The 24,176-nt window shown below is 36.9% G+C and overlaps 1 protein-coding gene across 1 annotated transcript in view; it reads right to left on the reverse strand.

Annotated features, from left to right (window-relative positions):
* prom1a (prominin 1a) overlaps nt 1-24,176 on the reverse strand; it is a 78,426-nt gene that overhangs the window by 7,812 nt on the left and 46,438 nt on the right. The window contains exons 5-25 of the mRNA XM_072395215.1: nt 18,132-18,252; nt 17,535-17,598; nt 16,997-17,086; nt 14,606-14,835; nt 13,361-13,435; nt 13,130-13,193; nt 12,616-12,775; nt 11,848-12,000; nt 11,103-11,226; nt 10,404-10,507; nt 9,602-9,686; nt 7,611-7,757; nt 6,506-6,577; nt 5,867-5,959; nt 3,559-3,612; nt 3,396-3,476; nt 3,245-3,313; nt 2,682-2,771; nt 1,787-1,902; nt 1,065-1,088; nt 595-663 (exon numbers count right to left, since the gene is read on the reverse strand). Coding sequence (XP_072251316.1) covers nt 595-663; nt 1,065-1,088; nt 1,787-1,902; nt 2,682-2,771; nt 3,245-3,313; nt 3,396-3,476; nt 3,559-3,612; nt 5,867-5,959; nt 6,506-6,577; nt 7,611-7,757; nt 9,602-9,686; nt 10,404-10,507; nt 11,103-11,226; nt 11,848-12,000; nt 12,616-12,775; nt 13,130-13,193; nt 13,361-13,435; nt 14,606-14,835; nt 16,997-17,086; nt 17,535-17,598; nt 18,132-18,252 — 2,085 coding nt within the window. The remainder of the gene's footprint in view (nt 1-594; nt 664-1,064; nt 1,089-1,786; nt 1,903-2,681; nt 2,772-3,244; nt 3,314-3,395; nt 3,477-3,558; nt 3,613-5,866; nt 5,960-6,505; nt 6,578-7,610; nt 7,758-9,601; nt 9,687-10,403; nt 10,508-11,102; nt 11,227-11,847; nt 12,001-12,615; nt 12,776-13,129; nt 13,194-13,360; nt 13,436-14,605; nt 14,836-16,996; nt 17,087-17,534; nt 17,599-18,131; nt 18,253-24,176) is intronic.

Raw genomic sequence — 24,176 nt, forward strand, 5'->3', positions numbered from 1 at the left:
ACAGGCTGAATTTCATTAAGATACATCTTAAATTATGATTAGTTTATTACAAATAATCATTAGTTTATTTGATTTAAAAACCCTAACCCATACCACTATGCTTCATTTCTACAATGATATCAGTCGCAAACTAGTCTAAAAAAAATCATGCCTATTATATTAAAATGTAATGCATTAAAATGAATAATCTAACTTTAAACATACATTTGTATAAAACCCACAGGGTCCAGCTGTATGATGATTAAACATTTACTACTCTTCTTAATTTCCTTCTCACACATACTTCAGTTAATTTCCTTTTTCAAAAAGCCAGGCCTCCAATCATAAAGCTAAACAAGGCTAATTTCTGGATTTTAAGAACAAAAGGGAATTTAGATTTTTTAATTTTCCTACGAAAGCTACCATTACTCGTCAACATTGATATTGGTTGATTTGATTACCTCCAGGTAAATGTGTGTAAGTATGTGCGATGAATCGACTCCCCTGCAGGCATGCACTGTACTCATCACCACATCATTACTAAGAAACCCTCTTCCCAGACATGCCTTCACCTCCACCATCACATGCAGTCAACCCCATGAATATAAAGTTTACCTTGTCATCATAGGATTAGGGATACCTTGAGAGCGCTCACTATGATAACCATTATTACCAATTTCCATACTGAAACAAAATATTGTGTACAAAAAGGGGATGAAAAATGATAGACATGACATGCTGAACTTTTAGAATAAAAATGCTTTCTTTTTGAGCAGCCAAACTTTTCAAGAGATAAACATATTCTGAGTATAAACTATAGTGTTTTATTTACATGCAATTTACAGGAAACTGGTGGACTTGTATGGTTCATAATTGCAAGAGCCCTTCATGAAAGAAAGGTAAGGGACACTTTTCAAAGGTAGCACACGACATCAAGCCACACCATCCACCCAAAAGAGCAATTTGAAGCTTAAAAACGCAAACCAGCACCAAGAGTTTAGTAAACAGCTCTATATACAAGATTCTGAGAAAAGCACAGAGTGATAGAAGTTCAAAAGGAATCGGAAGTGGGGAGGATGTCTTACTTTTTCATTGGAATTGTCTCAATGCTATAAAGATACACAAAAAAACAGCAACATCAAAATGTTATTGAGATGATAGGCAAAGGAAATGCATCATAAAACCACCTGTAATCCAGCACAGATTACATGGAGAGAGATGCAGTTCATTGTTTGAGACATTACAGAACAACCGCTGAATGTGTGAAGCCACGAGTCCCCAAAAAGGAACAACTGATACATGAAGAAGAAATATGAATAGACAAAAGTGTCACTGTCTCTTTGTAAAGTGCCAAGTGCTTGACAGAGAGGAATGAAACAGTAAAATAAAAGATATGGAAATGGAAATAGTAGAAATGGTTATCACAAAGTAAAATGCCAAGTCCCAGAAACAGAGGAGCTACGGGAAAGAGAAGAGGGGGTAGAAATATTTCAACAATTAGCTAAAAAGATCTTCAGCAAGAAAGAGAAAAAACCTAAAAGCTTTTTTATCCTGTGTTCAATTTTTCTAATAAAACATTTACATCTTAACATGATCAAATAGTATTTAAAACCTTATCACAACTGAAAACAAGAAGCTAAAAAGAAAGAAGGATGTCCTGCAACCATTCACAGCATAAAAAAATATGAAAATATATGCAAATTAAGATCTGACTGAGCAATGCGAGTATTCACACCACACGCTATCAAAACTATCATTTCTAAAAGTAAATGTATGTATGCAGTAGTAGAAATACAATTCTACTCACTCATCGTAAACATCCTCTGTGTCCATCCTGCGGTAGTACTTGGCTAGTTTTACTGCAAGGATGATGCTGGGGAGCAGGAAAAGAGTGCTGCAGCCCAGGCCCATCCAGAAAGTGTTCTGTTGGAAAGACAAGTATTTAAAACGAAAATTGATAGTGATTTGGGGATTGAGTGATTAACACACTATATTGCAATCCTTTTGGGGATCTGTTTGTCACTGAGGAACTCAACAGATTCTAAATTCGTGCTTCTCATTTGTATGGATTTGCTTCTCTTCTTTGTCTCTTGTGACAGAAATTAAAAATGTAATTGGACATTAGGAAATTCTTGTTGGCATTTCACCATTGGTGAATGAATCTTATCCATCAAGGAAATCTTACTTTTCAAACTGAAAATGAGCATGAATTTGTGTCTTTGTGCGGCAGGTTTTTTCTTTTTGTCCTCACACTTGCACGTAATCTTTGGCTGGCATCTACATTTAAAAGAAATATCTTTAGAAATATCTCCAAATAGCTGAAAATTAAGGGATATACGAGCAGAAAGCTGTGCTTCCCCTTCCACCCCTGTGAGAGATGACTTTTGTTGAGTCCATATTCTACATAGTACTTGTTTTCACTCCAAACTAATGTGACTGTTGAGGAATGCAGAGCTATGACAGCATGGAACATATTTGTGAAGCTTTTCACAGTGAAGTGGTTTTCATTAAGAACACTAAACCATGAGATTTTCTGTGACTTAACTTTGGAATTTGATGCCTTAACTCAACCAAGTATTTTTAATGTGTTCTAAAGCTACACAGTAGTACAAATAATGCTGTAAATGAGTTGAATATGTGATGAATGCAATCACATTGAGCTCCAGCCTGTTTATACGGGATCTGCTTCCTCATATTATTACCATAGAGTCCACTAAGAAACTACAGGTCATGATTTCTGCCGTGTCCAAGATGTTGCTGAAGGGCTTGCATGGTGCAACCTCCATGGCTAACTACAGAAGATATAAACATGAAACGTTAGAACACAGCAGATTTAACACACATTCCCATACATTTTCGTGTTTGCTAACATGAAAGCCTTTAAACTATTGCAAAATAAATGCCTGTACTTGAAGTGGAAAACAGAAAAATGTTATGATTTACATAAAAGGATTTTATTGACAGCTCTGAGATTGAGAACTGAAAGATCTTTTTTTTTCACTTTGGTTTGAATTCCTTGGGTTCACTACACCAGAAACCAATATTCCTCCAACCAAATTCCTCAGATTTAAACAGACCGTTATATTCATCCTCTCTATATTTACTCTAACACTTATCTAACATGCAGTGTTTTTGTTTTCCATTCATAAGTCAGTGTCTTGCACAAGCATTTAGTTCTGAGTACATTAACATTGGACTTAACATCTGAGGCAAATGTGAGAGCCACAGTTTCAGCTTGTTAAAGAATTAACACACAAACACTTACAGATGTTCTGACCCATTCGATATATTGATGGAAGTAGCCAATAATGGTTGATATATATTTTCTTGTTTCCTGAGGAAAATTCGACCAAAAAATGAGTTAGAAATAATCTATTAACAGAGAATACAAACAAGGAAAACTATTTCATAGTTACCTGACTGATTAAGAGTGTGGCATTGTGGGAGATTAGGTACTGAGCAGCTTCAATGGCTTCAAGAACAGCTATGACTTTGTTCTGTAGAACAGAAACAATTCAAGTTAATCATTTTCTGATTAAATTCAGTATAGATTGTGGCCTGAAAGGTTGGCTTACTTACTGGAAGGTCAGAGGCTGTTCTTTCCAGGAACCTCATACTCTGGTTCAATGCACTCTTTGGAAGGACGCATCAGTATCAGAGGTCAGGGATCATTTTAATTTGCACAAACAATTAATCAAGAGAGACCAAAACCAACACTTGATGAAAAACTGTATGTTTTAAATACTGGCATGCTGAAGAATTTCATCCCAAAATAAAATATCCACAGTGCAATGAAATAATTGACTTATCTACCTTTGTGTAATAATCACAAATGTACATATATGGCATGCGATTAGTAGTTTTTCCTTTCTTTTGCCAACAATGCTCTTTTCTTAAAGTGGATATTTTGTACTATTTTAGTTTAAAACTCTTTATGTCTAACACAGTTGAGAGTTTATGATAAAATAATAATGTAAATACAAGTGCACAATATCTTACAATAAAAAATAGATATATTTTCTGTGTTGACATACACTACATCATCTGAAATACACAACGTTTCATATAATGAATGGATAAACTACATGCACAGGATGGACACATTTCTGCTTACCCTTGCTCTAACATATTTCTTCAAGATGAAGGAAAAAGAACACGAAAAGAAAAGAAAAAAGAAAAGCTGTAAAAGCTGGATTAAAGCACATCACTGCTTGCAGCTGTACATGTCTGGTCTTATTCAAGAGAAAAGTATTGCTTCTAACAGAGAAGATAAGACCAACAATTGTTGTTTTAACTCTGTGTGAATTATCTGTAGAAGGGAGTATTTCAACACTACACATCATTAGATCACCTGGCAATGTGAAAATGTTGATTACAAAAGCTCTATAGTCAAGTTAAAGTGGATATAGCCCCTTTCTTTGCAAAAACTCTCCGTTCTGTGTTTGAAAGCCCATAAAGCCATAAAGTCAGCATGACACTTTGTTTGAGGTTTCTAGGATTGACAATCTCATGATGGATCATAAAATACAAATGTTGGTGTAGATAAAAATTGCACAAAATGGCTCATAAATTGTACAAAAGCTACATTTTTGTTGTTGCACAACTGATGAAAGTGATGCTTTCAAACACAGATGACACATTTTAAACAGATGCCCAGTGACAAAATGCTTCAGTATCACAACTAATATCACTTTAACATTAGGTAACTTTAGCAGCGACCGAAACAATGCAACTTTAAAACATCCAGCAACAACAACATCTCATACGCTGAAAACTGAGCAGCACCTGCGTGACAAAATGTGGTGTTTGAGCATGACAGCAGAGAAAATCATACTTAGTGGCAGTGTGTCACACAAATAAGGACAGACTCTTTGCACGGCTGCCTAGATTCAAGGAGCTTTCCTCTGGCTTTCTGCTGTGCAAAGTAATTTATTACATCCTTCAGATTCAGCTGACAGCCTTCACTCTTCTTCTTTTTAACTGTCTTCTGAAACCCACTTTTGTTCTAGTATCAGTTTCTTTCTATTTGTCAGCTGCGGGAGTGTTGCTGCGTAGTTCTACACGTCAGTAACTTAGCTTGTCTGTAATTGTCCTAATGCAGTTGCATCTGTTGTATACAGTATTTATACCTGCGACTGGTGCAGAAATCATTGAAGGGTCTGTGATTTCTGTGAGATTTCAGCATAACATTCACTGACGACAAAACATCGTTTGTCTCTTCAAAACAGGCTAATTTAGTTTGATGTTCATGGAAAATATCACTCACAAAAGCACTCATTTTGCCACATTTATGAATGGCACTGATGACAGAAGAATCAAACGATTTTTGAGTGATGCAATAACTTCTGACAATCTCAAAAGGGGCAGACCATGAGGAAGAGAGGGTTGGAGCAGAATCTGTCACATCATGCCCTAAAACTAGCTGTAAATTCAAAGTGGGAAAAGGTCACTACTGCCTTGGTGTTAATGTAACCTAAGCATACTAAGACCTCAGGAAATTGTGTCTTAAACTACATTAATTATCAAAATACAGCTTAATCTATATGTAAAAGCATGAGCCAAACTGTTGCATGTCAGTGACACACCTTAATAAATCTCTGGACCATACATTTATTTTTACCAAAACAAAAAACCTGCCTTTTTGAAAATCTTAAGAGAATATAAAAAATATTCACACTCTTGTAGCAATGTTTTGGGTATTAATACTCTCACTGACATCTCAGTTTTGGGGTGGAGAAGAAAAACAATTCTGGCAGATTTATAAGAAGAAAAGAATGCGTTAGTCACTGTTTGGACATTGTTTAGTAGGTGGTTTAGGGAGAATGACAAAACAAATCTAGTCTAACCAAGGACGTCCAGTTGGAATGAGACACATAGTGGGTATTACCATGGCTTGCTCCATGGGGATGATCTGTTGTCTGTGGATCTGCTGCAGAGTGCCAACATGGCTTTTCAAAGATGCCTGCATAGGGCTTCTGGGCTGAAACGCACAGACAAAGGCACAATTTTGATCAACTATAATTTAGGAAACATATTGAAGAGACTAGAGACCATCCCTGATGTCCACAAAAAATATAAAAAAAACATTCTTAAAATGTAATTTATCACAGTGCAGTGCAGGAGAGAAAATAAAAGCTTTAATTCATGGATTAGATGTTTATGATTAGATGGTTATGAACAGCAATTAATTCTGCATTGAGAATTTAACTTCAGAGTCTTTGGTAATCTTTAGAGTTTTAAAAGCCCTTCATCTGAATTTATCTAACCACAGACATGTTAAGTTTATTTATAAACTCTCTATTTAAAGGTGAATGAATCTGTTTTGTTGCTTCAAGGCATAGCAGAGCAACCAAACGACATGTGGGTATGATTGGCATAGCTGTTAAAAGGGTTTGTATCAAGACCACACAAACTCCAGATATGTAAATAAATCAAATGATGTGTGTGGGTGTGCAGAGAAGCAACAATGTAAAACTCCAGAGTGGATGTTGGTATATGAGCCTAAATGATACTGAGGTGTTCTTACCATGAGGTCTGTCTGGGACTCTAGCTCTCTGGCAAATGAGAGCACATCCACCATAGTGACTCCTTTATTCACCTGAAGGATTAATGAAGAGAAAAAAAAACTAATGCAAACTGAGACTTGGTGCAATGTGTATCCTTAATGGGGTAAAGTGTCATGAATTGATTTTAAAACTGCACTTCAGAACAGATACATGAGAAAATAAGGAATAAAGAAGCTATTAGTGACACATATAAGTATAAGAAACACATTTTTAAAACCACATTAATTCACATGTCTCATGCAGTTCCTGAAGATAAAAGCTTTCGCACTCCAAGAGTAGACATTTCTCTTCTAAATTGCAAAACAACATATGCTTTCTGACTGAGGTGCACATTCAGTGGCTCGAAATGTGTTTAACTATGTTACTCAGAGGACTGAGACAGAATATTGGAAAAAAACTCACCTCCTGACTTCTGCATAGTGTGTCAGCTGTATACAGATTAGAGCTTCTTTTTGCTCCCAGGCCTAAATCTAAGTGAATCTGACAGCTCAGGACAATGAAGACAGCAAATGCCAAGTCTGAGCTCGCTCTTACACAGTTTGCCTTGGCAGGAACGCTTTTGGATAATTGACCTTCAGTGGTCCTCAACAGAACCCAGTGTACTGTGTCGTGTCACAGCTCATGTCAGGTAGAGCCCTGCTATCTGTTGACTGACGAGAGAGGAGGTGGCTGACTGAGCACGTAAAAGTCTATTTCTGGTATCAAAACATTAAAGTAAGTTTTTTTAGTTGTTTAAGTGTTCACTGATCATATGTTGGTTGTTTACAGTTCTATCTCAGATAAACTGGTGTATACTTTTTATTTTTACTGTAATCGAGCTTGAACAGTTTAGTTCAATGATCACAAAAATGTATTTTACAGTTTGTGAGTTGCAGCCCTGTTAAAAACAAACAATGCGAGTGTCTATATTTTGTCACCATGAGTTGTTTGCACCTGGTTGACTTTATTTTTGTGGCTATGTGTGCCCAATCATCCAGTGTTGTGTTCCCATGTTCATTCATGCACATTTTTTCACTTCCCACTCAAGCTAGCCGTTGACTTCTTGTATTTGTGTATATTTGTCACCTCTTCCAGGTAGTCGGCGTAGTTGATCTCTGACAGCCCCGCTTCAGAGAAATCTTGTAGGTTCTGCTTCCCCTCTGCCTCTAACAGGATTATCCCTCTCAGGTCGATCTTAACACTCTCCAGTTGACCCAACACATCCTTAGTGAACTGAAAACACAATCAGGCAAATCAGAGGCTTTGATCAAGTATATTTAACCATTGCAGAATGTTTTGAATGTAAATGTTCTGTGTTTTTAGCTTGTGTCCATTGCGTTAACTTAATAAGGGCACTACAGTCATACAAGGGGCTTGGTCAGATGCAAGAATTCCTTCCTGTTAGAAGAGCTTGGTCATTAATCATAGTTTAAGTGTGGATGGAACAGAGTTCAGGAGCTGACTGAATCATGAACATAATGGAAGGCTAACAAAAATGCAAAACCAATGTCAGCAGTTGGATCCTAAATGTGTGGTTTGGATGAAAGTTTACACAACCAATAATGTTTTTTCTTGATGCTGTTTGTTTAACCAGTTTTCCCTCATTTTTATCTTTTATCTTTTTTAATACGTATTGATGCATTTCTGCAAACAATTTCATTCAATAATGAGCCATTAAGAAAATAAAAAAGGAACTTTTACAGCTTGTTTCGGACTCTATTGCACTACTTCTGTGCTTTAAGAATGGATTTGATTTGTCTTTATTTCCACAAACCATAAGTGTAGTAACTTCCAAACAGAAGAACTCTTAAGTTTCTGTTTACATGTATTTATTCTTTATTTAAGTATTGTGTCCATGTTCTACAACCCCATTCATTAAGCCATTAGGTCTTCATTTTAGGGCTATTCTGAACGCCAAAGTCATACCAAGACAGATCTGTGCAGATGTGATTTTCACAAAGAATGCCTTGAAGAGAAAAATTCTAGTTTAACAACCAAAGACATCTTTTTATGACACTAAAAAGAGAACAAAACATCTATAAAGTTGTTTCTCGGATGACAAGACTGCATGTTCAAATGTTTTGGATTTCCCATAAAACTAAAAAATGTCCCCTATACTGAGTGTTGTCCTGTGTGTTTCCTTTTACAGGAATAAAGTCACATTTAAGTCTAAATTTTGTAGCACAATCCTTTACTGCAAACTTGTAAAATTCTAATTTTATGTCTAAGAAGTAATTAATGTTGAACAAATACTCAACATTTTTTCATTTAAAAACAATTAGACACTTAAATTTATTCTCTGTTGACAATTTTTTTAAAGATTTGTTACTAATAGCTTCTAAAAGTAATAAGTGTCAGACTTGCAGAAGTTGTCTTTTTATATAACATGTCCAGGCTTTAATGAAGATTAATGATCAACATCGAGATAAATGTGCAACATGGAACATATCCACTGCTGGTGACATGGTGCCAAGACTGCTAACTGGCAGGAAAGCACTGAATGTGTGTGTAGGGGAAAGTGACTGACGTGGTGTCAAATTGAAACTTACTAATGTAAAGTCTCAGCCATATGCTGAGGTAATATCTATGGCATGTTGCTATCATACAATCAGTTGTCGGCATATGTTGTTGGGCAGCAGAGAAATTAGGTAATGTTCATGGAGTACTTCAGCCAAATTAGATGTCAGGACACTCCCTGACTCTACTTAGATAAGTCCATACCTAAACTCAGCACCTTTTTTGGGCATGTAGTGAGCTTATATAGGAACCAAGGAGGCAAATTTTTGCTACATCTAACATCGCTTTAAATTTTGGATGTTATATTTTGTACTACACATGGATGAGGATAATTGTGACATCAAAGCTTAAAATGTTGACATTGTTGACATCGAATATCTTTGATCAACTAATTCCTAGTTTGATAAGATGTAGTCTGTTCATAAGTATACAAATAACTGTATATTTTAAAATATACTTAATATTTAAAATAAAATGAAAGCCCCCCCTACTTGATGCACAAACCCATTGAAAAAACAGAGGTAACTAAATGCTACTACTGGTGAGTCCAAGTTACTAACCACTGTAGTGTTCAGGAAAGAGGAGATGTTGAAGACTTTGTCCAGGCGCATGGCAGAGTAGATACCTTTGTTCAGTTTGCATGTGCTAAGAAAGTCAACATACACAAACAAATGCACACAGAGGCATGGCAGAAGGGAAAAGAGAGAAAGGGAGAAGTCAATTTAGATTCAGTCCTTGTGAAAATATTTGCTGCCACCATGTGAGATTCACTGGAAGTACATAACTTACACATTAAAGGCCTACAATTGTGTCTGCTAATATGTTAAAGATAAATATGGCATGATAACATTTAGTCAGCCACATGCCGTGCAGACTCACTGTTTGAGCTTTAATGGAAAAAGACTTGTTGAAATAAAAGTGCTGTATTTGAAAATATAATGACTGTGGGTCTGCCATTCTCAGCATACTGAGAACACTCAGCTTCTCACTGGAGGGAGATGATGAAAGCTCATGTAATTGCAAAGAAAGAGGCTGCTTGAAAAGCAACACTGATAGTCTAGAAAATTAATGCTAATCAGCTATACAAGGTTTGTAGAATCTTGCTCAGTGTAAATTAAAAATTCAGTCGCATGCTTGTTGCCAGACGCAGTGAAAAAATTAAGAAAAATCTGAATAACTGCATCATGCAATCATTCTACAGATTATGCATCTTGTCTTGCTGAAAACCTATTAACTGTAAGCTGATGTGTGTGAAATGTGGAGAATAGAGATGGGGAGAAGTAAGTGAAGAAAAAGACACCCTTTCTTGAAGGTGTAAGACATAACACAGTAACCTAAATGCATTTCTATATGTTTGCTTGCCTGTACAAACTCTCTGCTGTCAGCTCCAGGTCGGAGTCGTTGTACATGTAGCCAGGAATAAAGTTTTTCCACTCTGAGTTGATCAGATAGGGGGTGTCCACAACCTGAGAAAGTAAGAGTGGAAGGATGGTGTTATTAGTTATTTTACTGGAAGAAAATGGGATTAGTCACTGCATTAAATTAAGTGAACCCAGATTGAAGACAAACAAACAAAGCTTTATGTTTATATATTTGAATCAAAATGGCTATCAGAGTGAGCTATGGTGTAGCTGAAAAAAACATGCATGCTTACTAAATCTTTACATTCAGTTAACTTGTAACTATTATTTAAACAAGAAAATAATTGGTAATATTGAACATTTCAGCTGACTACTTTCACCTGATTCTGTCTAATTACTTGTCTTCTTGTCTAAGTTCAAGCTAAATGAGATTTCTTTACAATATGGATGGCTTGGCGCAAACTTCTGAAAAACTAAGAGCAAATGCTGTTCTCTGGAGGCCATCCAAGGGACACCAAAGTGTGTGTAGTCTGCTCATTTAGGGGTTGGGGTTTATAAATTCCATGAGGATAGACTGCAAAGTACTCCATTTATTTGATACTCAATCTCTGGTGAATATTTCAGTGTCTACTTTGAAATTATGGAAGTCCTGCTCTCTGCAGCCTCTTTGACAAATATCCTAATTTATTGTATGACTCGCCTTGAAGAGCTCCTTGGTGTGGAATGGCTCACAAATAAGTTTCTCCATGTTCCCTCCAGCCAGGAAGATGGTTGTCACCACCCCCATCAGCACCCATGAGAAAATTAAGCTGAATCCAACGCCGCTGTGGAGAAGAAGAGTCCTTCAGGTACAGAGTAATAACACATTGAGGTGTAGCGGTGTCGTGGAACAGGTGGATTACAGGTGGTTTAAACCGTCTGTTACAATGTTTACATTTTATTGGAGTAAGACTCTAATAGAAAGATATAGACGTTTTCATAAAGAGTCGGTTTTAGTTTTTGAGTAACATTTCATGTTAGACTTAACAGAAGACATAAACCAGGATGATTAAAATACAAAAGGCACAAAAATCAAGGCATCTTAACAATGATATTAAAATGATATTGCTTGTTGCAAGGCGCTTCTTGTACTATACTTTAAATACTTTTTCCTATTGTGGGGAAAGTTAATATAATCTTTTAATATACCAACAAGCTTTGCATTGGTTTATCCAAACACTGTATGATAAATTCTTTGTTTTCATGAACTTTCTTTAACAGTAAACTCTTCCTTATCTTTTAGTGTCTTCATATCCTCTTAAAACTTTTGATTACATAGTGTTTATGGTCTTTTAAAGCTACTGAAAATAGTATGTCAACAGACTGAAGACAGTAGAAGCTGCAATGTTAGGAACACAAACTCAATAAGACTTTCTGTTTCTAGTCCTTTACTTTAACGGACTTACGCCATGAGCATTGTTCCTCCCGTATTGGAGATGCATCCTCGTGTTGTAGGTGAGGCATGCTTGTCATATCCCAGAGTGCCGCACAGCAGGCCCAGGTAGTTGAAGGCCAAGACCAGGACCACCATGCAGCAAAGAGCAATACAGCCAATCCACCTGTAAACAGAAATCAAAGCTTAACAGTTGGAGTTCTTATAAAAAGTTGGCCTATCATATCATAAACAGGACATCAACATCCAGTACAGCTGAATTTTATGTCCTATAAACTTGTTGGAAGAGCAAATTGTCATAACTTTGTGTTTATTGAATCCAGGACAAGTACTGTTTCAATGTTTCTCTGCCAGTCTCAGAGCCCGAATTCTTCTCTAGCTTGTGTGTAGAGAAGTGATGTTAGTGATGATTTGTTAGAGGTTCCAATTAACACCAAACTATGCTATTCTTCTGAGTTTATCCGAGTTATTTTTGTGCCTTAACCTTAATTATGATCAAAATAAATGCTCATAAAAGAGCACAGAAGTTCAAACGGGTCAAATGAAAATTGATTCCACTTATTGTGCACTCTATCTTCAAATATATGAGTGTGGAGGTGATATCAATTTCCATAAGTTCAAAATGTTGATACACATGATCTTTGTAGATCTGTTTCCAACATTCTTTTGTAGTTTGTTGTTGAAAAAATCTTTTATATCTTGAAGTCTTTATTCATTTGAGGAAACCACTTGTGAATTTTTATGCATGCTTTTTAAACTATATGGCTGGAGATCGGTGTACCTGTAGAAGTCCATTTTGTCAATTTCAGGGTAGTAGTCCTCAATCTTGGCATGTGCATGGCTAATGAAGATGGTGAAGTTGGACAGGGAACTCTGCACTGGGAAAGCTTTGGAAAAGCTGCTGATGTTGTTGCCAATGCCATCCACCAAATTCTGAACATCTAAGAGAGAACAATTCATAGATTATTCTTCAATATTTATAGAATGGCCAAAGCACAGCTACATCAGCAACTAATACATATTTTAGTTTCACTCTTCATAAGAAATGGGCTCAAGTTTGATAATTCGTCTGATTTGTACTTGAATGGTACCTGGATGAAAGATGACAAACATGCATATCAAGACTGATGTTACACTGAAATCTAAGTGCAGATTCACACTTAAAATCTGCCCAACCTTTCTCAAATTAACAAGGCAAAGAAAGACTTTTAATTGAAACAGTATAGAGACACACACAACAGGAGTAAATCAGTTTGTATTTGCAATTAGAAAAAGAGAATCTTGAAGTTTCTTACTGTTGACGACACCTCTGGTCTGTTCAGTCACCATATGTGGAGTGTTGTTTAAAGCGGAGAAGCCCTGTGAAAGGAGAGTGATGTGACATTTATTTTGTCATTTTGTTGAGATTTTATATTACTCTAAAAAAAAGTCAGAAAAAAATCAGACAAGAAGGACAAACATAAAATATAACATATAAAAAAGATTAAAAGTGGTAGTAAATCCTAAGTTCTCTGGCCTGAGCTCACCCTCTGGACAATAGCGCTGAGATCTGTTTTTACGACGTCGTTGACCTTTTCCAGCTGAGCGTTCACATCGGGTAGCTGGCAATAAACACAAAACATAGCACTGATAAACACAGACAGTAATACATGATCAACATTTAGAAATCCTTGGCTAGTATTCAGTAATTCATGTCCCAGAGACACCAGCTCCAATAGCTGAAAGGATTCTCAATCTTCTGAAAGGAGGCGAGTCGCAGTTGTTCAGGTAGTTAATATTAAAAAGTGGAATGTGGACAAGGAAGCATATTCAAACTGCAGTTTCTTTGTACTGTGGTCAAAACTTAAGATATTGAAACATGTAATTTTGCCATACAGAGTACTGCTGGGGAGAAATTTTGAGATATAAAAAGCACGGCCAGGTGCATCATCTTATTTCAGTCTTAGTCATGAAATAAAATGAATGTATAGGTTCATAACTTTGAAGTTAGTCTTAAAACACCAGTCAGGTTCACATACAAACGCTGTAACTGGACGCTCTTGCCCAAATGATTCATTTTATTCATATTGGCCATTTGGAGCTCCCTTTCAAATGCACTTTTAATGTAAGATGGTGGGAAAATTAGCCTTCTTCCTGAGCAGAAATACAAACAGTTGTTTAATCAAAGATAATGAGGAGGTTTCAGCTGCATGAGTAATTTAGCCCATTAGTCTTTATTACACCATTTCACCTTTGTGATTGTGTGGGCAGTCATTGCTGAGCTGCAGAGTGGAAAATAGTTAACATCTCTGTGCTGAAAAGACTTTGCTGTAACTTTGATGCCTTGGATGTTTGGGCTGCAGACTGAAGGTAACAGATGCCAACAGACCCAACAAACGGATCCACAAAGCCAGTAATGTTGTAAGGGTGGAAGATGAGGACAAAATTAAACAACCCCTCACATTCACTCCATAACATGCTAACAAGGAGAATGTTCAGCAATACATTCAGTTGTGCACGATCAGCTGAATGCCACAGGAAATCTGTGGCCTGTGGCCATCAAGATGTATAACTCCTGACACAGATTTGTTCACATGTGCAATAACCATGTAATATTTCATCTTTACATAACAGTGCAGTAACCATATAAACCATTCTTGTACAAAGTGTGTATCAAACAAACTTCCTTATATAATATATTTGTTTTCTATTTCCATTTATTCTAAAAATCTTTCTTGTGCACAGCATCTAATCTGTGTGTCAGTGTGTCTGTGTTGTATTCAGTTTTGTACCCGTGTGAAATTAGCGCTAATCTGCAGCTGGGACAGTGATTGGCGAATGTTGCGGCACAGCTGAGCCGTGGTGGCGTCTGACTCCTCGTCGCGACAGGCGGGGTCGTTGAGGGTGCGGTTGATGCTTCTGCGTACTTGGCTCAGATTTAAGTTAAGTTTTCCCGTTCCTTCTTGGAGAACCACCAGAGACACGCTGACATTATCCAGGGCCTCTTTGGTTTCTCGCATGGCTGAAATGAAAGAGACCACAGATTGGACTAAAAGTGGAATTGATTAGTGTTTTAAAGTGGAAAACCAGGACATTAGGGAAATAATTCCCATCAAAACAAAGACTGGTCATTCTTGGTCTATAAAAGTCATAATCTAGAGCAATTGTTAATACAGATGTCATCTCTATTATAATTAGAAAAACAACAATGAAAACTCTGTAAGTGAACTTACATCTTGAGAAACAATTTCAAAATCAGTGAGTTATCAGCTTTTTCCCCCCACAGGGCCCATATTGTGCCACTTCCCACAAAATGACCCTTGAAAAGTAAATCATACATAATGCAAATCTTGTTACTCTCTTGAGACGTGCTGTTGAATTACTGTTAGAGGAAGTGTGTAAATGTACATGTACAGCTATGCCATCACTTGTTTATCAGTTATCCTTAAAAGTAGTCAAGTGGTTCAACTGTGTGTTTGATAAACTGGTTTTTAACGTCGACATACGTACACAGAGAAAGGACAAAGTGTAATGTGTGCTTCAGCTGCACACATTCAGACTCACAACGGACACACAATTACTTATCATAACCACCAGGCCTGAGCTGAGTATATCTCATAAGCATCTGTTCCAAACCTCCATACTATAACATTTTAGATAGAATGGCTGTTTTTTGGTTTTTTTTAGCAAACAGTAACCAAAGTTGCTGTTTTGAGACTATTTGCCTAACAACTGAGAGCATTTCAGGACTGCAGCCACTGCTAGTTATCAATCAAACAGCCTGCAGTGAACTTTTAAAATGAAACAAGATAAAGAATAAAAACAGCACTGGCATTCTTGAACAGAAGTAAAAATGCTACAGAGGAAGCAGTAATGCTATCATATATAGAAATGCGACGTAGCACTGTGAAAGCACACATAGATGCCTGAATACCACATTCACCTGTACCGTTCTGAAAAGTGCATGCTTTTTTCCCCTTTCTTTATGTTTTATTTAAAAAAATTAATCAAATCAATCCCGGTCCTTAGCAATTCGACTGTTCTACATCAGATAAAATGTATTCATACACGATAACAACATTCTCTGGGTGTTCGGCTCTGCCACAGTAGAAACCTAATTGACTCAAACATGAAAAAAACAACCTGTTATCCTCTACCAACTGCAGCACTGGCATGTTTGCTTCCTGCTGTTTGTTCTTTGTTGAAGATGTGAGAAAGGCAATCAATTTACATAATATTAAAATATTTAAGTGTTTGATTAATTTACACAGATGTTCTATAATTTTGTAAAGGGAAAAAAAAGGGAAAAAGTAAAAATAAAACAACACAATCACATTTTAACGCTCACTTCACACCGGGGGAAGACATTTGAGATATTCAGATGCAGGTTAATGATGGTTTGGAGTTTTGGATTCCATGAACTTAAAACTGCACTAGGTGAAGTTTTTATGGAAAAAGAATCATGTTTGTTGATTCTGTCCATGGAAATGAGAAAATAGAACTTCTCTTTGCCCATAAATACAATTTGATGGCAAGAGAAGAACAAAGTCATTTGACCATGCCGGAGGTGGTGAATTTGACAGCAATAAAACACACGAAAGCATGCCAGACAAAATATTTTTTGATTTCTCTTTACTCATTAATCTTCAAGAGAACCAGTTTTAGATTCAAGAGATGTGGCTTTTAATTGACGTCATCGTGCAACTTTTTAAAACATTGCCTAGTGCAGTTTTTTATATATTAATTGTTGTTCATTAAGATGCAGCTCAGGGCTTGGGTAGGTCCAAATGCTCAAGGAAAAGTACAAAAGGAACAAATCACAGGAGAAACACTGCTGTCATAGTTCACAAAGTCGGGGAACAGAGGATTGTGGGTCATTGATCAGTTGCTGAATTACTTTTACCTTTGATGGCTCGCTGGATTTTCACTTTATAAAAAAAAAGCATAAAATACAAACATTAAAGATGAACTGAAGCAATTATTCCAAATAGATTGGTGTACTACTTACAGAAAATATTGAAATGGATTCTGAGACCTGTATAATTATCACAAAAAATGTCCACATAAAAAAATCTGACTCATGAAATAAGTGTCTTGCTTTATTTGCAGTCGGGATATTTGCAGCTTGCAGTTTACAGTTCTTTGAGTGTAACTGAAAGAAGAAATTAAGTGAGAAGATGTACCTCCAGCCATGTTGAGCACTTGTTCCATGGCAGGATGGACCTCCTTATCTAACTGCTCGTGTATCCTTCCTCCCAACAATGGACCTATGTCTGTAGAAAAGACAGAAATGGATCAGCTTTACAAATAAAAAATAGGCCAAGTAACTCTATTACAGAGTTACTGCAGACCATGTTCAACCTCCTGGGGTTTATCTCACTATAGAACAGTCTAATCTTGGATCTAATGATTTGCTGATGTGCAGAGACTTCACAATTTCTTGGTAAAAACTTAATCCTAGTACTGATTTTTTCAAGTTTCAACTTTTAAGAAAGAACTGCCTGCAGGAGAAATGCAGGAGAAATACTCAAGAGATCTTCTACAACAGTCACAGCTGTAGCTAGCTAGAGCCAGTTATGTCACATATCTGTGGTGAAAACAAGCCATGGAAAGTACAAACAATAAATTTAGATAATAAGCATGATATACATGAGTGTAAGAGCTCAGTGAATCGTCTATGTCCACTTAATTCATTATTAGACAAAGAGAAAATCTACTTACTATCTAGGTCATAGATGACTTTGTTTTTGGCTGTGGCATATTGGGATATTAGGTAATCAATTTGCTGAAAACAGGAAACAGAGCAGAGCAGAGTCTTACAAATGAGAGCACACAAAAATTAATTGATCTGTCTCATCATATGTTCTGAAAAACACTTGCAAAAAAAATTACTTTTATGTTTGGTCACAATGGAATGAAGACAAAGATATGCGTCAGCATGTGTCAAAATGAACTTTGAGTTTAATTGGATTTTTATTCTCAAAACATCAAATGAAACCCACAAAATTAGACAAAAAGTTTGAGCTTCAAAAATTTCATGGATTAAAAACAACATTTCAAAAAGCACCTTTGCAGACACACAAAAAGGTGAGAAAACTGTTTTTTTTTCAACTTGAAAGGATTACATGAATGTGTGTAGAAAAAATATATTCTATGGTCCAAACATTTTCCCTTAAGTCTATAAGACTTTTATATTTACTGAGACTGAACCATTTAAATGCGTTACCATAATCATTCAACAAGTTTAAAAGCAACTATTAACTATTCAGTGGCTGTTAATATCAACTCTTTACAACAACTCTCTGATGTCTGTCTCACCATTGGTGTGTCATTAGCGAAAGTGTGCAGGTCCCTCATGTTGCTGTTCACCAATCGTCGTATGTTCTTCACCTGAGAGCTCAGGTTCTGGTTGGCAGCATATGCACACAGCACTCCAATCCTGAAAACAATTGACAAACATAAATGCAACCACCTGACTGTGACTCCTTAAGTCTCCCCGTGTCACTGAGTAACGCTGCCTCTCCTTCCATACTTCAGTCAACACAGCAGTGAGTTTCATAAAGCGGGTGATAACATGTCATCAGCAGCAGAGGGCACTGTTCACCAACACTTTTACTCTGAGAACACCTGTAGAGCTCCTCAATTTCCTTGAAAGCCAACGTTGCAGAAAACTTGCACCAATACTTAAGATACTTGTTATTGTCTTCCCACATCAAATGATTTTATTCCACATCCACGACATTCATTCAGTTAGTTTCTGCCCAGAAAGAAGTTGGTTGTTTTCTCTGAATTCTCTCTTTAACTAACAATTTCCTCAGCAGTTTGGAAATGCAGGTGTGTCTACATTTAGCTCTATGACTCTAACTAATCTACGGTCCTCAAGTTGTAAACATATTCAATTTAAATGTGAAAACACAGAATTACATAAAGTAAACCATTAGAGTGAATCTGTTGCGTACTTCAAAAAGATATGAGAAGCTCACTACAAGGCTTAATTAGCTTGAGCAACATCAAGGGAAAAACAGCCCATAACATTAAGCTGTATCCATGACTCACTCTCATCCCAGCTGAATTTTCTGCTCAGCACCTTACAGCTACCAAAGCAATGCAAGTGTAAGTGCGGACATGTGTTTTTTTCTTTTTTTTTTTGTGAGAATAATTGGAAATTCTCAAGGTGAATAAATTTGAAAAGGAGGGTAAAAAGACTTTTCTACAATGGATTCTGAGGAAATCAGGACTTGTGTAACATGGTGAATCTTTATGGGAATGCTTTATGGAAATTTTTCAGTAGAATAAGCAGCTTTATGAATGATGTAAGATGACTCGCAGAGAGGAATAACAAAAGGACTGACTCATATGCTACTGGGAAGGCTTAGATCAATAGAGATGAATCAGGGTGTTGTGACTCAATCTATAAAATGCAGCAGACGTTCTGTGCGTCTGTGTCTTTGTAAATGCAACAGCAGCGTGTATGTCTGTGATACAGTGATGGTGGCGTCTACAGTTGATCTTTTTCATCCCGCGAGCAGCTACCGCTGTGGATATATTCTAATCAGACACGAATTAAACTGAATACATTTTCCACATCAGGGATTGTTATGTCTGTATAAACATTGAATGGACACGATATTTGATATTTTCTGCTGCAAAATTGGATATGCATTTTCAAAACATTCTTGCTACCTTGATGAATGTGCAGTTAGCTACAAAAAACTATGTCAAATGTGCATCTTCTGTCTGACCATTAGTGAAAAATCTATAGTCATGAAGGTTTGGGCTCCCCTTGCCATGGTACATACTTATTAGCACTGAATGATTAAGACCTCTCCACTAATTTTGAGTGATGTTTAAGTTAATGTTTATGGCAGACACTTTCATCAAAAGTGACTAACAGGTAGGCAGATAAGGGCCCTTACTGGAGGTAGTACCTTTCGTGCAGTGGATTTGAACACAGGTCTCCCACACAAAAGGTGGCAATCGTACCACTACACTATCCAGTCCTAATGTCCTAATGGACTAAAGGCCATTCTGGTCTATTTGTTGAAGTAGTTCATGTGGGTTTTGTTGACTCCTTTTTCATTGTTCTATTGCAGAGGGAAGTTCGACTGTCTTAAATGACTGATTTTTACTTTACAGGAATTTACTGAAACCATGCATAACAGTTAGTGAGATGTTTCAGTTATCGCTTTAAATTCAGCACAACACAGCTGTACTGTAGGGTGTTGCTGTGTAGATCTGAAGCTTTCTGCTGGTCTGATTGAGTCTTGCTTTGCTGTTCTGCCCAGCAGGTGATCACTTTTATCTTGTTCTTCAAGCTTTGTTCTTGCTTTCCACAGTCCACTGCAACATTTCCTAATGACATTTTGGACAGTGTTCTATCTACACTTTGATGATAAAAGAAATGACCCACCCTTTTGTATTTTTCAGAATTACTTATGTCCAATTTAAATGTCTTTCTGGTTGATTGAGAAGGTTGTATAGGTTTATATTCAAAAATATATGCTCAGACTCAAACTGGATCAGTGTGTAATTCAGTTCCTGGCTTGCCCCCCTCTTGTTGTATTAGAACTAGATTAGAAAATGTTTATAAGAACACAAAACATCTCCCAGCATGATGCAGTTTGTTCCAGAACAGTATGAAAAAAAAAACATGGAGACTAACTGACTGATCAGCTGAAGCTAATTAAGGACAGAGAATCAGGAAATCACCATTAGTTACAGTAAGTGTATTTCTACTTAATCTATTTATCATTATCGAGATGTGAACTGTCGGGGCATGTACACATGACCTGTGGGGATGTATTATGCTATGACTTTGGCAAAAGTCTGGTGTATCTTGTTAATAGTGGGAAAGGGTCTCATAGATTGGGTCTAGACAGTCCTGTGGATGTTTGACCACATTAAGCTCTGGATTTAGCTTGGGGGTGGGATTAACATGTCAAACTCTTTGCTGTGTTCTTTGTCTGCAACAGTCTTTAGGTGGGTGGTTTGCTTCAAAGTAACATCCATGTGATTGCCAGGATTCAAGCATTGGCAGTAAATAACAAGGTGCTATTCACTTCACCTGTCAGTTGGAGGTTGTTGCTGATGAGTGTATATGCTAATGGAAATGAGGACAATTAGTAAGTTAATGTTCTACATTTGACTAAGATTAATGAGCAGGAAAATTGTTGGAAAATGTGCGGTGTGGCTCTTTTTTGTTTACAGAATATTGTTAAATATGCTAAACCACTGCTACAGTCCTGACAGAACAAATATGTTCAAGGATCATGTGCCGCTCTAGGGAGTAAAACTCTTTCGTCTGCATGTCACCGAGCCACGCCATGTCTCGTGGAATTGTGATGATGTTTGCGGTAAATAGTGAGTGGGCCGATATAGCTAACACTGTCATCGAATAAGTGAGACTTAATGAGAAACTAGGCCAAACAACTAGGCTGGGACTCAGTAAAGTGGAGCCACTCGTAACCATGGGGAGATTCAAAATGTGACAACAAAAGCCTTTTGTCTAACACTTTCTCTGCCCTCTCTCTGTCTCTTTCTCACCCACAAGTACACTGTTTCATAAATTCTATATTCGTCTGTATTTTCTACATACACAAACTCACCCACACTTCTACTTCTCTTTTGTATGTGGTGTTTTTCCCAAAGCTTAAGCTTTACTCTAATATGTCTAGCTGCTCTGGCTCCTCTGTTTCCATGTGTCTTTCACTTCACCTGTTATTCTATATACAAGCACAATTGTTATTAAAATCATACGTTTTTCCCGCATCATCCATCCCTCCCATTTTTTCTCTTCTTCTGCCTCCTCTTTTGTCTGTCTCTGTTGCCTTTCTTTCTCCCTCTACCCACCTCCCTCTCTTTTCTTTGTCTCTTCCTCACTCTGTCTTCCTGTTGGTGTCTAGCAAGGTCACTGGAATCTGGTGCTAAACAAAGAGTCTTTGAGGAAAAAGCCAGGAGCTATGGAGCTGACAACTGCCACCAACTATTAATGCTTGGTTAACTTTTTAGATTTATCACTTGAGAAGTAAAGAAGTTAGATTAGAAGTTAAAACTCACTGAGACAAATATACATATATATACACGTTTTAATTCAAAATACTCAAACTAACAAGTAAAATTCAAATGAAAGACACTAAATAACAGAAATCTTATGAGCTGAAGCTGTGTACAGTGTTTGAGTATTTCAATTATTTTCAATTTTGCATCTTTAAGCAGATGCATTTAATATGTAAGTCCATCCATCCATCCTGAGATGTCACTTTCATTTCAGCTTGAATGTTCAGGTCTTTTTTATCACCTGGGAAAAGGTCCAGTCCATATTTATTTGAAATCCCCCTTCTTATTTTTTAGAAAGAAGACATTTATTTTGCATGATAACTGCAAATTGAAGATTTCAGTTTAAAGGACAAGTTTAGACTAAAGGGAGATATAATATGCCCTTTTCACAAGCTTACACAATTTCTTTTATATACGTAGGTCAAAGTAACACAAAGAGGCTGTAGAGCAGCTCCTTTTACTTCCATTGATTTACACTTCTTCTGAAATGATTCAAGGCATGGAATGACTCTATCAACGCCACCACTCTCTTTCTCTGGTTCTGATTCTTTTGAAATCTTTATTTCTTAACCCTTGAAACACCTTATTACGTTAAGAGAGCATTTAGTAATTGTCCTGAGAGCTCAGACCACACACCAAACTGAAAAATAAATAAAAATATAGAAATAATAGTCAACTATATAAAATCATGGTGCGATTTGATGTTCATAGCAAAGCAAAACACAAGAGCAAAACTGTTTCAGCTTCATACTTCTTAGGTAGTGAATTCATCTGAAGTTGAAGCAAGAGAGATTTTGAGAAAATGGGCTGGAAAACCTTGTAAAGTGACACATGTTTCACCTGAACTGCTCACTGAAACACCATTTTAGATATTTGGGGCCTAAAACAAAATGCCACAGTTGTGTTTGAGTTTTTGAGTGGATGCTATGTTTTCTTTCTTCAAAATATGTCCCTTTTAAAATACTCAATCATCTGTTAACATAAACCTCCTAAATCTAAACTTTAATCCAAAAATATTCCATAGTATTTTTAGTAATTTAGTAACTTTAATCAGTTTACTGAATCTTGAGGAATCACTGGTTCGCTGTTGTGCTGCATCATCAGGTTTCTCTGGGACTCCTTAACTGACCCAATAACTGTGGCAAATGGCTGTGTTTTGACCGCAGGGGATCATTCAAACACAGCGGCAGGAGGATTTACCTTCAACAACTCTGGAAAAGGACCTTAATTTCTGTTTGAGCAAAAGCCAAATGACACATGAAACTCTTCCCTCGGGCTTGAAGCCTCACAACAGCAGATGAAGAAGAGGATTGCACTTGTACAGTGCCTCAGAATCTAGGCCATTACTGGGGGCTGGGAAGTGAGTGTTACATGGTCTGGTGGCTCCGTAGCTTTTACAAACTCCAACAATGGTCTGCATTCAGCATGACTGTAGTTGCGAGGCTGGGGCAGTCGCCTTTCAGCCCCTCCCTTGTTTCACACAGCTGAAACTGGCCCTCAGTCAACCTGTCTTTCAAAAAGAAAATAACAATAGTGTATAACTATAATTGTACTGTCCATGAAGTGCATTTATTTTAATGTCACACAATAAAATTTACACAGTGTTGTTGCCACGTGCATAAGTGGCAAATGTATTGATCAAGGCATTCTTCAGAAAAGCATCCTGTCATTTTCCATTTTTAATATGAACGTTTTTGTGCCAATTCTACCTGAATGACCTGTATTTAATAGCTCAGGAGAACAGATTGATTACAGCTCAGCAGCTTTATTGGTATGTATGTGAAACAATAAAACTGCTGACTAAAAGTATAGAATCAAAACTGTTTCTTCTGACATATCCTGTGCTCCACTTTCCCTGGACAGCCTCTCTTACATATTTTAAAATGAACGATTGTAAATAAAGTTAGCCATCAATTTATCCCATTTAGCCAGCGTTTAACTTCATAAAGGTACTTTTTATGTAGAAATACACACTCTCAGCTGCTATATCAAATTCATCCCTTGTTAGAATTCAGTTCAGCAATGAACTATTACTCAGTTAAGCCTCTGGTTTTCGTTATCACTCCATTAAAATGCCATTGTCCCCACAAGCAGCCATTGTTATGTTCTTTTTATTCGCTGTTTTATTTTTCTCTTCAGTTTGCCAGATCAGTCTGAATCCTACATCCCAGTGCAGCACTGTATCCTATAAAGAATTTAACCAGACAATGAATACTTCAGCTGTCTGACTCCAAGGCCTGTCACGCTATGTTTATTTTTCTCCTCATATGTAGGCTGTGTAACTTGCTTCCATCTAACAACTGGCTG

Source organism: Leuresthes tenuis, unplaced genomic scaffold, assembly GCF_036924035.1.
Source record: "Leuresthes tenuis unplaced genomic scaffold, fLeuTen1.0.hap1 SCAF_11, whole genome shotgun sequence".
Taxonomy (NCBI): domain Eukaryota; kingdom Metazoa; phylum Chordata; class Actinopteri; order Atheriniformes; family Atherinopsidae; genus Leuresthes; species Leuresthes tenuis.